The sequence below is a fragment of the Equus przewalskii genome, chromosome X, assembly GCF_037783145.1.
Source record: "Equus przewalskii isolate Varuska chromosome X, EquPr2, whole genome shotgun sequence".
In the NCBI taxonomy this organism is placed as follows: domain Eukaryota; kingdom Metazoa; phylum Chordata; class Mammalia; order Perissodactyla; family Equidae; genus Equus; species Equus przewalskii.
In genome coordinates, this window is record NC_091863.1 from 65653343 (window position 1) to 65669435 (window position 16093).

Here is a 16093-nt window from a genome sequence, read left to right on the forward strand (position 1 = left end):
TGAGGTGTCCATTGTAATTTCTCCTCTTTGATTTCTGATTTGATTTATTTAAGCCTTCTTTCTTTTTTTCTTAGTGAGTCTAGTTAAAGATTTGTCAATTTTGTTTTTGTTTTCCAAAAAACCAGCTCTTGGTTTCATTGATTTTTTTCTATTTTTTTTCAGGCTCTATTTCATTTTTTTCTGCTCTGATTTTTATTATTTCCTTCCTTCTAGATTGTTTATTTCTCTTTCATTTAGTTCTTTTTCTGAGGGGTTTTGTCCTATTCCCTTACTTGGAATGTATTCCTTTGCCTCCTCATTTTGCCTCTTTCTCTGTGCTTATATCTGTGTATCAGGTGAGTCATCCGTGGCTCCTAATCTTAGAGAAGTGGGCTTATTTTAAGAGACACTTTTTGAGGCCCAGGAGTATGCTTTCCTCTTGTCACCCATTCCAAATGTTTCAGGAGTGACCCCTGTGTGGGCTACATGTGACCATCTGCTGTAGCAGGGTTGCTCTTGCTGCAGGCACCCAGGGAATCTAGGCTTCCCCCCTTGCCAACTGTTTGTAAATAAGGTTTGGAGAGCCCCAGCACACTTGGATGCAAGGTCTAATAGCACACTCCTGTTGCAGTTTTTCTGTTAAGTGAGTATACCTCCAGTGTGGCTGGTTGCTAGGCTCAGGGGCTTACAATTGCTGTAGGCTTACAACCTGCAAGGCTCTTTTCAGCTCTCTCAGGATTGTAGCTGAGTGGGGCTGGCCCCAGGAATGAGAGAACCCAACTATTTCAGGCTTTGGAACTAGGCCAGTCCCCTATGAGGCTATTTGAGAAGCACAGGTCTTCTACCACTGATAAGCCCCCACCTACAGTTCCACACACACCATCAACAGTCCTGGCCCATGCACATGTTCTGACCCCCTGGACCATACCCAGTCACCCCACTGCAGAGGCCCCCACACTCTCTACCAATGCCCCCCACACTCCACCTGCTCCTCACGCAGGCCTTGCTCCACAGAGGCAGACACACTCACCTTCCTGCAAAGGATAGAGGCACCCAGTCTATGCAGGCCCACAAGTAGGCTGAGGGCTTGCTGTTGGGTGGGACCAGTCCCTAGGGCAGGCTGCCTGCCCTGGCTGAGCTGTATTAAATCTGCACTCTAGTGGGTGTGGCAGACCCCTGGGCTAAGAGGCCAGGGAAAGAACTCCAATGGTGTCTGCCAGTGTCTGTGTCAGCACACCTATACTAGGTCACAATAACGGCTGGGACCAATGCCTCAGTCCCCAGAGAGATCTCACCTCTCACCAAGATGCACCCAGGACCTACCAGATGAATCTCTTTTCACCAAAGGACTGTGCCTCTTTCTGGTGATTTTAGGTTGTTTTCTGAGATGGGTGAATTTGTGCTTGGGCCCTTTAAGAGCTGGGTTTTTTTTTTTTTTTTTGCTTATGTTTGATAGCTTTTCTGGGGGTATTCCCTGTTGCAGTTAATAACCAGTGAAGGCAGATATTATGAGACTCATCTCAGTTGTGCTGAGTCCGAAGTATGCTTATAGTGGTAACATGCCCCTGTTCAGGTCCCCACTCATCCACGTAAGCCTGCATACCTTAGGTTTGCTGCTGTCCAATCAGCTGTGAAGCTCTGCAGCTTGCAGAGGTGGCTTTTTTCTCTCCAGAAAGGAATTTCTGCCTCAGTCAGGACTGTCCCTTGTTGTGGGGGTTCTTTTTATTCAGTTTTCAGTTCTCTCTCAGGGGTAATTTTTCCAAGAATAGTTGTAACCTGGTTGTGTTCATGGGAGGAGGTAAGTTCAGAGTCCACCTACATGGCCATCTTGACAAGATCCAGAAGTAGAAATTTTAGAGTTTCCAGTAAGACTGAATTGTTATTTGTTCCGAACCAGTGCTTTCTCTTTTTATCAAATCAATAATTCTTGAATTTCCACTCTTGTTTTTCCTTTTCTGTGGCCATTTGTTGGGCTTCTCTAGTCAATTTTTCTAAGCTATCATTTGGGGAAATATCCCTTTGGACTATAACAGAGGTTTGACTGTTGTTGGCTCCTTTAAGGCCTGCATTCATTGTCGAAATATCAGCAAGATGATTTCCTTTAGCTTCCAGAGAGTCAAGTTTAGAATGCCATGGGATCTTAATAATAGCTAAAGTAGAAGGTAGATTTATAGCATCCAATAACCCCTATACATAGGGGACATTTTTAATTTTATTTCCACTAGAAGTACAGAAGCATGTTGCTTCCACAACATTCCCAAATCACAAGCTACTCTGAAAGCATGTCTACTATCTGTATAAATATTGGCAGTTTTGCCCTTGGCTAAAGTACAAGCCTATGGGATAAAGTAGCCATAGGTAAAGGTGCTGCCTCAGTGATATCAAGAGGAACTTGCAATAGTATACCCAGTATAATGTTTGTCATGGTCACCTTTTAAATAAAAAACCATCAGTAAATCATGAGAAGTCAGTTACTCAAAGGAATTTCCTGCAGGTCATCACGAGGAGTTAGGAGATGATCCGTCAGCATTAAGCAGTCATGAGGAACTTCGTTGGTAATGGTGGGGAGAAGAGTAGCAGGGTTAAGGTTATTACAACATAAAAGAATTATGTGAGGAGCAGTTAACAAAAGGAACTCATAGAAGGTCAGCCACCAGATGAAATATGTTGAATGTGATGAGAATTCAGGAGGGCTTCTACTGCATGAGGTACAAAAATGGTTTAAAAGCATCCCACCAATGATTTTCTCGGTGGCCTTAACCAAAACGGCAGTGTAAGTAATGGCTCTAAGGCAAGGGGGTTTATCCCTGTGCCACAGGGTCCAGTTCCTGGTTATAATACCCTGTGGGTTGTTGATGGTCCCTATGTTTTTGGGTGAGTACCCCGAGGGCTTTCCCTTCTTTTTCATGTGCGAAAAGGAAAAAAAGAATCTGATAATTGGGATGTTCAAGGGCAAGTGGGTTCATCAAACTCTTCTTTAAGGCCTTAAAGGCTATGTTGTCCTGTTTTTCCCATAAAATGGGTTGGACTTCTTGTTCTTTAATAAAACATACAGAGGTTTGGACATAAAAGAGTAATTTGGAATCCAGTTTTGGCAATAACCAACTAGCCTGAGGAAACCTCACAGTTGGTGCTTAGTTTGGGTTTTGGGAAACCTAGGACACTATGAAGCATATCTGAATATAGATGCAGCCATTTTTCTGATATCTGATGCCCTAAATATCGAACCGGGGTGTGTGCAAACTGCAATTTCTCTTTGTGACCTTATGTCCCTTTTAAGGCTAAAAGCTTTAGGGAGTGGATGTTGTCTTCCTTTGAGGAGGCTTGGGAAGGAGAACAAAGAAGCAAATCATCCACATATTGCAACAAGGTAGAACTCCTAAGGAACTTTATATCATCCAGAACAGCCTTCAAGATTTGTGAGAAATAAGAAGGGCTCTCAGTAAAACCCTGAGGCATTACTGTCCAGGTGAATTGTTTTTCTTAACAAGAGAAGGCAAAAAGGTATTGACTATCTTCATCAACTGGAATGCTAAAAAATGCACGACATGAATCAATTACCATAAAGAATTTGCTTCCAGTGGGAATGGATAACAGTGTTATTTATTGCTTAGAGGCCCTGGACATATCTCCGCCCTCAACCCTTGGATTTTCTCACAGGTAAAATATGAGTATTACAGGGACTAGTACAAGGCTCTGAGCCTTGTAATCTTCTGTTATGGGCTTTATACTTTGAAGAACTTATTTACTTACAGGGTATTGATTAATTCTGGGGAGAAGTTTTGAGGGATCTGTTTGAATCTTGATGAAAGTTGCCCTGTGAATTTTACCAATACAAATTGGAGATTTAGCCCATAAAGAGGGTGGCAGCTAATTCAATAGGGACAAATGGTCAGTATTTCCAGAATCAGCTCTAGTACTATCAGAGATGGAGCAAATGAAAGATGTCAGAGAGTCCTGTAATTTACTTGGCTGGCTGTTTTGTGACTACTGTCAAATTCTAGAATTATTTTCCCCTTTTGGGAGAAAGAAATTCTGGCATGGTATTTTTTTTAATAAGTCCTGGCCTAGTAAATGAGTAGGGGTGGAGGAACTAAGGAGAAAAAGGGTGTGTGTCTCTCAAAGGGCCCAAATAAAAGGCAATAGGTTCGGAGATAGAAACCTATTGAGACTTATTATAAATCCCTACCATTTGAACTGTTTTGGTCTTCCAAGGCAGGGGCTGCTTTATAGTAGTGGAGTTGAGCACGAAGAGTGTGGCTTCAGTGTCAGGACAGAAAGTGATTCATCTCCAATCTGGAGAAATGTCTCTCCAAGCTGAGTAAGAGGGAGGATTGGGAAGAGCCCCTGTAGTTCCTCATAGCCGTATCATTGGAAATTTGGAGAACATTGGAAAGGCTGGTTAGAGGGCTGAAGGCAGTTGAAGCGCTTAAACTTGTAACAGTCTCTCTTCCAATGTATTGGCTCTGCAATAACAGAAACCAGGTTTTTTGTTTTGTTTAGGGGCATCATTTACTGGAGTTGAAAATTAAGAATTTTAGCAGTCTGTCTTCTTGGTAACTCATCTAGAGCACGAGAATGTTTGTTTGCTAGATTAAGTAAATCTGGAATGGATGTAGTTTCCCATTCCATCCTGGTTCTTTTTACTATAAGGGAATGGTCCCAGGTCAGCCCTTTAATAAGCATAGAGTTAAAAGCTACCTGGGTAGAACCAATATCTTAAGGAAGACTAGAATTTTCTTTAAAAACAATCTGAAGTTGATTGTAATAGTCATGAGCAGATTCATCAGGTTTTTGTGCATAAGCCTAAATTCTGTTCCAGTCAACAATAGGCTTTAGGAAAGCCCCCAGGAATTGCCTGATGAAGTTGTCTAGCAATTGCTGGAGCCTGCTAAGCCAGCGTGTTGGTCTCCCGGTTGTAATTCTAGAGACCTTTCAGGATTTTCCCAATTAGCAGTTTTCATCCAATGCTGGGCCTGGCCTTCACTGACAAGCATATGAACCAGCTGATATAAGTCAGAGAAACCAAGTTGATTAGTTTGAATAACTATATTAAATTCCTCAGAAAATCTGTAAGCCTCTCTGGTTACTTTGGGAAAATTTTGGACTATGGCTCACAGTTCAGCTTTAGTCCAAAGAGATTAAGAGTTAAGCCTTTGGATTCTCAGAAGGCTTATTTTTAGAGGGACAAGTTCCTCTTCAGAGGAAGAGGGAGTGTGGAGAGGTTCAGGGGAAGGGGGAAATTTGGCAAGAGTGTTAGCATGGGGGAACTGAGAGTATAGAGGAGGTAAAGGTGGTATAGAAGGGAAGGAGGAAGATGGCTTCAGACGCAAAGCCTGAGCATGAGGAGCTGGGGAAGAGGAACATGATGACACTGGAGGACAGGAACATGAGACTTTGGAAGCCATTTTATCTTTCTTCAATCATTTATTTGCCTCAGTTAATCTTAACATTTTATTTTGCAAAGAGGAAATTTCAGACTCCTGATAACATTTCGAATCCTCAAAATACCAATTGAAAGAGGCATTCCGTTCAGTTTTCAGTTTTGAAAATTACAGAGCTATGGTTGTCCAATTCAGCTTTAGGAAAAGTAAGTTTAGGGAGTTCAGAAGTTCCCCATAATGGCCATTGATAGTCTAAATTACTACTGGTTATATCAAACCATTTACTTAAAAATGTGCATGAGGAATGACCATGGTTTTTAAATTTAAAATCTGCCAGGGTCCCTGTAGAGAGAGTGCTCTCAAAATATTTAGATAACTGGGATCTCATTTCTTAGAGGTTTTTCTCTAGAGTAAAAGAGTAATTCTCATACAGCCTAAACAACTCAAACAGTTTAAGTAGCTTGCAACTCAAACAGCTTGAACATCTCAAACAGCCTGCAGCCTTAATACCAGCCAGTCCTAATAGAACAGTCCGCTTTCATCAAGGTAGATCAAGGTCAAGTCACTGCAGTTCCAAAGAACAGCCCAGTTCCCAAGAGAATCAGACCAAAGGTTGATCAACGCAGTTCTAAGGGACAGTCTGCTCCCAAGGGAGTCAGGCTGAAGGCTAGACAGCACAGTTCCAATGTACATTCCAAAAGTCAAACCAAAGGCTAATCAGATCCAAGTTTGGGAATAGTTCACTCTCAAAAGGAATCGGATCAAAATCTATCACAGTTCAAAGAAATAGCCTCATTCGAAGAGTCAGGCCCAAGTGCCACTCAAGTACTTGCAGAAAAATAAGGCCTTAGTTAGAAAAAGATGAAGCCTTGAAATAGACTTGAATAAAGCATTGGGAGCCTCAAACATAACCAGGGCAGAAGCTCTGATCCAAGAGGAAGACTAACCTTCAAACTCCAGGGTTGGCAAAATAAGCAGGAGCTCAGTGTGCTATTTTGTGGGTACTGCACTTGTTTACTCACCAGTCTCCAAGTTGTCGGGGATTTTCTCTGGATCCCCATACAGGCCACTAAACTGTTGACTTTAAACAAGTAGACAGCTGATTATTTCTCCAGCAAAAGTATTCATTCAGGATCAGCAGAGAATTACATTTTGGGGTCTGCAACGTGGTGGCCCGTGTACAAGTCCCCTAGTAGCAAAGGTGGAGAAACTTTTATAGAAGGGAAGAGGAAGTTGGGAGGTCTGTTGTAGACAAAGAGTTCAAGGTGTAGTGGCTTTTCATCTGAATTGTGATAGTCTCTCATTCGCTGAACCTCTTGCCTGCCAAGAAGAGGACGTCTTCTTCCTGTTGGGCTCTGCTTTTCTGTAAGGCGTGAGAATTCCCCCTTTTTGCCTCCTGACTCCAATTTAATGAGGTTTCCGTTTATTAATTTCCACACTAGAAGTTTGTACCTCTTAATCCCCTTCACCTATTTCACCCATCCCTTAACCCATCCCCACTCTGGTAACCACTAGTTTGTTTCCTGTGTCTGTGAGTCTGTTTCTGTTTTGTTCATTTGCTTTGTTTTTGAGATTTCACATACAGATGAAATCATACAGTATTTGTCTTTCTCTTACTTATTTCACTTAGCATAATACCTTCTAGGTCCGTGCATGTTGTCACAAATGACAAGGTTTCATTCTTTTTTATGGCCGAGAAATATTCCATTGCATATATATACCACATCTTCTTTGTCCATTCCTTTATTGATGGACACTTAGGTTTCTTCCATATCTTGGCTATTGTAAATAATGGTGCAATTAACATAGGGGTGCATATATCTTTTTGAATGTGTTTTCATTTTCTTTGGATAAATACCCACAAGTGGAATTGCTGGATCATATGCTAGTTCTATTTTTAATTTTTTGAGGAGTTTCCATACTGTTTTCCATAGTGGCTGCACCAACTTACATTTCTACAACAGTGTACAAGGTCTCCCTTTTCTCCACATCCTCAGAAACACTTATTTTTTGACTTTTTGATAATAGTCATTCTGACAGGTGTGAGGTGGTATCACATTATGGTTTTGGTTTGCATTTACCTGATATATTTAGCCTATTTTCAATCACACAAATTCACAATACCTTTTGCAGAAACCTCAGAAAGTTCGCATATTGTTAGGTAGAAAAAATCACTTAGGCTTATCAGTATGGGTCAATATTCTCTAAACGGATCCGTTCCATTCTCAAATTATGACTGTGCCTGCTACAATAATCTTATTCAGCTGTTATTCCTGCCCCACATACATTGGGCAGAATAATGTTAGAATATGCAGCACACATAATCAATCCAACAGCAATATCAAGAATATTTGGAGGAAGCTGGTACATAGAGAAGAGACTCCTCTTCCAGTTTAATGGATAAAATGTGTTTCTGAGAGCTAAAGGATGTACACATGACATTTCTTTCTACTGTTGTTATTGTCGTCAGTTCTTGAAAGCTCTATACTCTCTAAAACTAATGAAGATCATATACTAACAAGAAATAATTAACTGTCAACTGGAAAAAAGAATTGGTTTATTTCATTTCATGAGTCATAACGAAATCTGAAAAGTCTGTAATTCAAATTTTAATGGAAACATGAGAGGTCATCTTTCTTTGCTCTCAGCATGCTTATAGAATCACAAAGGGGTTGAAGTAAATAAATACCTCTTTTGGCACACTATGACCTTTATGGTTTCAGAGTCAGTTCGATATTGTAGAGCAGGCTAACACTTGAGAAACACTTTTATTAGACACCTTCATGATTTATTGATATGTGTAATTAATAATAATGAAAAATTCACAATAGTATGATAATATATATGGCTTTTAAATTTTTCAACATGACCCTCTCTTTTGCAGTTTAAATAATATTATTTGCTGTTAGCTTTCCATGCTAAAATAATCACCATTATGGCACTCCTGGGATTTCATTTCTCAATTATAAACATTCCCAAAGTATAAGTTACTTGATGTAGTTGTTTTTGATTTACTGATAAAAACTTTGCTCTCTGAAAAATAATTTTAAAACAAAAAAAGTGAAGGCATGTATCGGATCTTCACTCCTAAAGGAGGTCTGGTGAATTATTAACTAAAAAAAGGATAGTATTTATCAATTGTTTAACCTTAACAGAATTTTCAAAAACTACATTAGAAAAGTCAATCCAAATTTACTTAGAATATCAGAGGGACTAGTAGTTTAATTTCTTTTATGTTTCATTAGGTCTGTAAAGATTACCTGCCATTTAGAGTCTGGTCATTAAGAATTCCTAAAATATGGTGATTCTTTTTGGCATACATAATTATATATAAATAATAATAGGTCTTTGTTGTATAATATTTGATATCTTCAACAATCCTATGCATAGGTAAAGCTGGTGTTAGTGTCTCATTTTAGAGAGAGACAAACAATCAAACCAAGAGTCTGAGACATTTAAATGATTTGCACAAACTCTGACCTCACACCAGACCTAAATGTTTTTCTATTTCACCACACTGACGATAGTATTGCATACATCAAAACCTCCCATCTTTCCCTATCCCTCTAGGGCCAAATACGTTTAATAATGTAGTAGAAAGAGCACTGGCTATCAGCAGGCTTCTGTTTCCCAGATAAGATCTGCTAATAATTAACTGTGTGACCTTGGAAAACCATCTGTGTTAGTTGATGACTGAAAAATGTCTTAAGTCTACAAAGTCAGGAAATGTATTACCCATTAATCCCTTAAAATTATTGGAAGATGTATTTCAGCTGACAAAAGGATGAAAAAAAATTCAAGAACAGAGAAGTTATAGTATAAAAGAACTGGCAATGAGCGATGAAACTAGTAAAGCATAGCTTGTCAAAATAATCTTCGTTAATATGGTTATAAACTTACAAAATTTTGAAAAACTCTTGAAAGATAAAGTGTATACTTCAATAATATTAAATCCCACATTATATCAATAAAAGTTGAAGAATGGGAAGCAGAAGATGGAAGTAAAACCATGCTGATGATTATATCTTAAGTGTTGGCATTGAGAATTTCATTCTGATAAATAAATTCTATAAATAAGAAAAGTAGGGAGCCAGCCCCGTGGCTTAGTGGTTGGGTTCCCACATTCTGCTTTGGCAACCTGAGGTTTGGCAGTTCAGATCCCAGGCACAGACATGCGCACTTCTCATGGGACCATGCTGTGGCAGCATCATACATACAAAACAGAGGACGATTGGCACAGATGTTAGCTCAGGGCCAATTTTCCTCACCAGAAACAGAGTAGATCCCATCATTTTCTATATTTCGTTTCCATATTCTAAAACATTTTGAAAGAAGGAAAAAAATGCCCAAATACACATTTTACTTTGACAGTCAACAAATGTAGAGCAAGCTTATTTGCAGGAGGTGGATGCTACCAAAACAAACCTATTCATCAGAAAACTGGAGGATAACCTATTTTTAGGTTGAGTTGTGATATTTAAAGTGAAACACTAAGAGTGAACATCTGAACATATAACAGATTTTACATTAGGAAGAAGTAATTATTGAAGAGATGTGCATTTGGTTCTCTGATTTCATAGAAGTCCCATAAATATAATCTTTTCACAAAATATCTTATTGGAACCAGGCCAGAAATACTCATAAATTTATTTCTTACATAATTAAATAAAATGTCCCTGCACCTCAAAATTTCAAAGACTAAAAGAACACGTCCTTTTTAATAGATTCCCTCACTACTTAGTAAATCACAGATTCCTGGACCATTAAACCAGCAAGCTAGAGTAACTTCTTCCAAAGAGGAGGCTACATGGGCCTTATTGCAACTCTGTGGTTATTTCTGATAGCCATTTGACGAGGCCCTGGACAAAAAGGTAATGCATGGGAGTGTGGTACATATGTTCATGCAAAGAGAAAATATGTAAAAGAGATAGTGTCTACTTGAAGTACCACTTGAAGTGGTACATTTAAATACAGGTACCCAATTAATAATCTTACAACTTCTGTATGTTTAAATTACCAGCTCTCAGAAAGGATTATACATGGTCTCCAGGGCTCTGAGATAAATGAAGAGTAAGGATACCCTTTACTGTCTCTTAGATCTATACCCAATCCTGTCCAGCATACAAAGTAGTATGGGTTCTCCCCTCACTAGATTATGTTCTACAAAAGAAATGAAGCAGGTGTACTTATAAGACAGGACCAAAATTAACGTGTGTTAATGGTAGGCAAGTAGTTTTTGCCACATTCTAAAATTACATACCTAAGTAAAGAGTGAAAAGTGTTTGATGGTGATTTTGCATCCCTTTTATATTACTTTGGCTAAATGGTATTACTGTTGGACCTATTCCATATTTATAGTGTGTTAGATAAGTGCTGCCTTATTTCTTCCCTCCAAACTCCTACTTTAATTTCAGAATGACAAAAAGATGCCTACCAGATTCAGAAAACAAAGTGAACATCTTGAGCATGCTATTGATCATGTGCTTGTCCTGATATCGGAAAGAAGAAGGGCGCGTACTCTCCATGGCACTAATGAACAACCACCTCGTAACATTCTTACAGCTGCTCTTGAACTGATTAATATGGTCAAGATGATACTAAACATTCTGGAAAGGTAATTCCTAATATCTGAACTGTAAAGCCTTAAGATAGTTGGATTTTTCTCTCTTTCTCCCTCTTCAGAAAACTTATTTATGGATTGGATTTTATTCCCACAGTATGTTTCAAAGACATTTACAGATTTTTATTGATGCTCTGAATATCTCCATAGGGTGAACAACATAATTGTATAATGCCCTTTAAGTGAACCAATATTTGATCATCTTACTTTTTACAGAAAAAATAATTTTACAGAAATAGTGTTTGTTTTACAAAGGATTCACTTTGGGATTCCTTTAAAGATCCAACTCTGCTGCTGCATTAGAAACAGCACTTGTTTTTCTACAGTCTTTCAGGAATGCACAAAAGTTACAGCAAAGTTCTAAATTACTTCTGGATTCTTGAAGCAACAAAACAGGTTTTTTTCTTTATATATTAATTACATTAGAGATTTTTAATAAGCAAGAGTCAGTCTTGTTTTTTAAACTCTGCGTTGCTAAGAGAAGGCTATGGAAATCGAAGGCTATTGATCTCTAATCTTGTTTTGATAATAACATTTAGATACCATATTAATATTTAAATTTCCTAATTGTTGTTTTGATCAATGACTATAGTCAACTCTATATTCTACACACAAATCAAACATTATATGTATATTTCTTCCTAGGCCATTTGCTTCTGTCATCAGGAATGTGTTACATCCCAAAGATGACAGGTTAGATGGTGATAGAGGGAAGCATGCCCTTATAATTAAGGGGGGAAGCATAAGAGGGAGAAGTCATCATACATTTCTTTTCCCTCTTTGTTACTTGCTCTTACTGATTCTTTATCATCTCTTTTCATTGCAATTGATACTTGATTGATAAACCCATTTTCTTCACATAAAGAAGGGATGAAGTGACTGACCCACTTGTTCAAAGAAATTTCAAAATGACTGTTAAAAGAAATTTAGGAAATTCATCAGTTCCCCACTGTCAACATAGTTCCTTTACTTACTCTCTTCTGAGTTCCTTGCAAACATCTATCTGGTACCAAGCTGAAAAAAAGAAAATAATTGGAATAATTAGAATGAACTCAACTTAGGGAGAACAGGAAAGCGATAATGGGCAGACAGCAATGATAGCCACAGGACTGAGTAGTGGCAACAAAGAGGACCCCCAATATAAATATAATCAGCTTCACTGATAGTTGATAATTCACAGTATTAGATTTTCTCATTTTATTAAAGTAGACTCATTACAAAATTCAAATCATGGTGACAGTATTAAGAAGCACTCTTTGGCATAGTTTCACTACATCACCAATTTGAGATGAGCAAATCACTACTTTGCTGTCATCAGTGGAACCAGGTAAGACTAAAAGTGACTTATATTGCTCCTGCAATACTCTGTAGTAAGTAGTCCTTAAGACAATCAGTTACATTCCTCTTTCAGAAATGATATAATCTATACAGAGTGACCTCATATAATAGCTTTTGAATATGGCAAATTTATGGATCATATTAGCATCTTTTTATCTAATTGATTTAAGACTTTAAAGTTTAGTTTAAAACATTACAGATTCTCATAGTCCTTTCTTAGAAACTAGTGACTACTAAAGGTATTTATACTGAATAACCATTTTACTAAGCAGAAGACTTATTGAACATTCTAAATATAATCTTTGAACACATAAGAATGTTATGAATAAAATGCATCAAAAAACACAATAGTTTTTTGTGTAAACAGATGCTAGCTCAGGGAAAGTCTTCCTCACCAAAATAAAAGCTCTTAATTATGGTACTAAATGAAAATCTTAGAGTCTGTTGACAAGGATTTCTCTCATTATGTTATATTTCCATTAGTCATTAAAATTTTAAGTGGTTTACTGATTTGAGGTAGACAGAATTTATGACAAAATTCATATAGTAACTCAAGACCACTTATCCAAACATAACTACTCAAGATTCTACCTGTAAGAAAACATCAATTGAGCGTGTTTCTTGTTGAGAATCAAGGGATAGGGTGGCACGAGGTAATAGGCTCTATACTGACCCAGTGTTTTCTTGGACATTTGCACTTTTTTCTTTTTGATCTAGAAATAGATGAGAAAAGAAAAGCTGCCCAGGGAATTTTGCTGACATATTTCATGCCCTGGATGTAGTTAAAAGAGGTTGTCCTATGCATCTGGCAGATACTTTTGTCACACAAGTTTATAAACTTAATTATAACAAGTAATGTGTATATTATCCCTATTCTTATGTGCTTTAGAAGTAGATCTCCAGAAAACGGCACTTTCATATAAGCACCAGGGATTATAATCTCCTAGGAATTTGAGGGGTCTTATAAATTACTTTTTCTTGCTAATTCTTAAAAATAAAGTCATTTCCCTTGTGAGAGTAAATATGGTTTCAGCTTATTCATTTGTAATGCTTGTTCATTTGTTTTGCAAATGACATTCTGAAAATTGTTCTCCATTTTTGGAATATAATAGGATAGATGAGAAGTGGGTGATCATTTTCCAACAAAGCTATGTAGGTTTTATCACCTCATTAAAATTCCTGCTTGTAATTACAGGTCACCAAAACCACAGAAGCCTAAGAGCTATGCTAGATAAAAACAATAAAGACAAAACACTTTTCAATTGGCTATTGTGTCCTAAGTAAAATACATCCTTTTCATTTGTGACAAATAAAATGAATTACCAGATACAGCCAATCTTTATTTTTCAAGGAATAATCTATTTGTAGATAACATATTTAATTAATATTTGCTAATTTTCCTTCCTCCTTTGTTCTTTTCATGTAACCATTTGTACAGTAAGCTAGCCAAGGAAAAGGAAATAAAAAACTTAAAAATTACCTATTCTGCCTTCCACCTTTTTAAAGTAACTTGAAAACAGGAATAACTACTGTAAATTGTGCATCTACCATACTACCAATTTATTGAGGCCATAGATATATTACATTGATCAGCTTCCATCTAAGCTTTCTGTTTTGTTTTTTTAATATAACTCTGTGATGTCTAAAATTCAGCTGACCCTTGGTACTTTTTCAAAGTGATCTAAAGCTCTATATATTGTGGATTATAATTTTCAGTTTCCTAAGGCATAAAGCTATGGTATTCCATGAAACGGAGATTGATGGAATCTCTTGTCATCCTTCTCTGGCAGGCCTCCATTTGATTGCATGTCAGAATTTTCAAGTCTGAAAAGCCACCTCATTAAACATATCACATTACTGAAACATTTCTCTGAGCAGGTAAGGCATGGTTTTGTTGTGTTGTCTCCATACATCCTCATATGCATTTATTCATCAAATCCTGTAAATTTATCTTCAGTAACACTTATACAAACTGTCTGGGTTTTTTTTTTTTTTTACAATTTCCAGTGCCAAAAACTGAAACTCAGGTCCATGTTTTGTTATATATAGGTAGAATATTTGTATAGCTACTTAATGTATTTGTCAACTCAAATCTCTTTTCAATTCAATTAGAATTTACCACTATTGCTGCATTATTCTAAAATAACTGTTAAGCTGATCAGAAGCCTTCAAATTCTTACCTTTATCCAGTAAACATAGTCTAAACTTGTTAAACTACCGTTGACAACTTTCCTTAGTCCATAATCATCTATTATCTTTTCCTTCTATTTTATATGACCCCTATACTACCATTAAGATATTTTATTCATTCATCCTTAAATGTTTCATGTACAATTCTATCTCTATCCTTTTTATCATTCTATTTTCTTCACCTAGAATTTACTACCATGACTTCTCCCTTTATCTAAGTAACATACTTCTTTTAAGGAGTAGTTAGTTCCTTCATTTATTTGTTCATACATCCATTCACCCATTCATCAGTCAAACAAGGTGATTCCTTTTTTTGTAGTTACTGCTTTCTAGAATTTAGCATATGATACTTTGTAAGCTTGTTTTAATTCCATAATGATTTGGAGATTGGCTATATGCAGATACATGTACTAGGCTTTATAAAAGAGAGATGAATGAATAAGATAGAATTCTTTTCCTCAAGGCGTAATAAAACAATGAGATATTTAAACAAGTTATGTTTAATTTTTAACATATATATCATGCCTTAACAACAACTCTGTGGTCAGGGATTATCCTACATTATTTCATATTAAAATTGTTCAACATAACCTTTCATACATAGTGAGCATCTAATAAATATTTCATAATGTTTAAACATTCCAAGAAGTCCTAAAACAGTATTCATTATCACAGGTATTGAGTCCACATGAATTGTGTTGGTTTTATCAGAAATTAGTCCAAAGACTGATTATACGTGGGAATATTCAATAATAGCTAATATCTGTATAGCAATTACTACTTGTCAGGTACTGTTCTAAGTGCTAGTTATGATAACTTTTTAAATTTTTAAATATTCATTTCAAGCCTGGTGACTGGCTGCAATTTCTTCAGGTCAGGGTGAATATAATGAGAAAACCAGGAAGAATATGGGTCCCTGAGATCCAAGTATATTTTGCATTAATCTACAGATGAGATTTTTGCTTCAAGGGGCCTCTTCTCAAATCAGTCCCTACCATTTCTTGTTTTACTATGGTAGAAAGAATCATGGGAAATATTATGTCTTATGAAAAGACTCAAAATTAGACTGCTGTTTTCAGCAAAGTCACTCTAGATTCTTATTACATCAACCATCTCACTGAGAAAAATTAGAAAATGCAGACAAGGTAAAATAAACTCTTTTGTTTGAGGGCATCACAAAGATTAAGGCAAAGTGGACACATAAATAAATACAAGGCTACAGAAATATTGAAAGCAAAGGGATGGAAAAAGATTTGCCATACAAACAGATTTAAAAAAACCCTCTGGCCTACTTATACTAGTATATATAGTAGATTTTAAGGCAAGAAGCATTGTAAACTACTACTGTATTGTATAATTAAAATTTGGTAAGAGAGTAAATCTGAAGCATTCTCACCAAAAAAAAAGGTAACTATATGAAGTAATGGTTGTGTTAATTAACTTGATTGTGGGAGTTCTTTCACAATGTCTGTGTATATCAAATCATCATGTGTATGCTTTAAATATATTACATTTTTTATTTGTCAGTTATACCTTAATAAAGCTGGGGAAAACAAGACAAGAAGAAATCACAATGAGAATT

The 16093-nt window shown here is 36.8% G+C and overlaps 1 protein-coding gene across 4 annotated transcripts in view; it reads left to right on the plus strand.

Moving 5' to 3' along the window:
• Nucleotides 1-16093, plus strand: part of LOC103566226 (uncharacterized) — a 396238-nt gene that overhangs the window by 155390 nt on the left and 224755 nt on the right. For 3 of the 4 annotated variants that reach the window (XM_070603400.1, XM_070603401.1, XM_070603402.1), the window contains 2 exons: nucleotides 10778-10977; nucleotides 14112-14199. The exons of the other annotated variant lie outside the window; for it this stretch is intronic. In XM_070603400.1, coding sequence (XP_070459501.1) covers nucleotides 10778-10977; nucleotides 14112-14199 — 288 coding nt within the window. The remainder of the gene's footprint in view (nucleotides 1-10777; nucleotides 10978-14111; nucleotides 14200-16093) is intronic. 4 annotated transcript variants of the gene reach the window in all.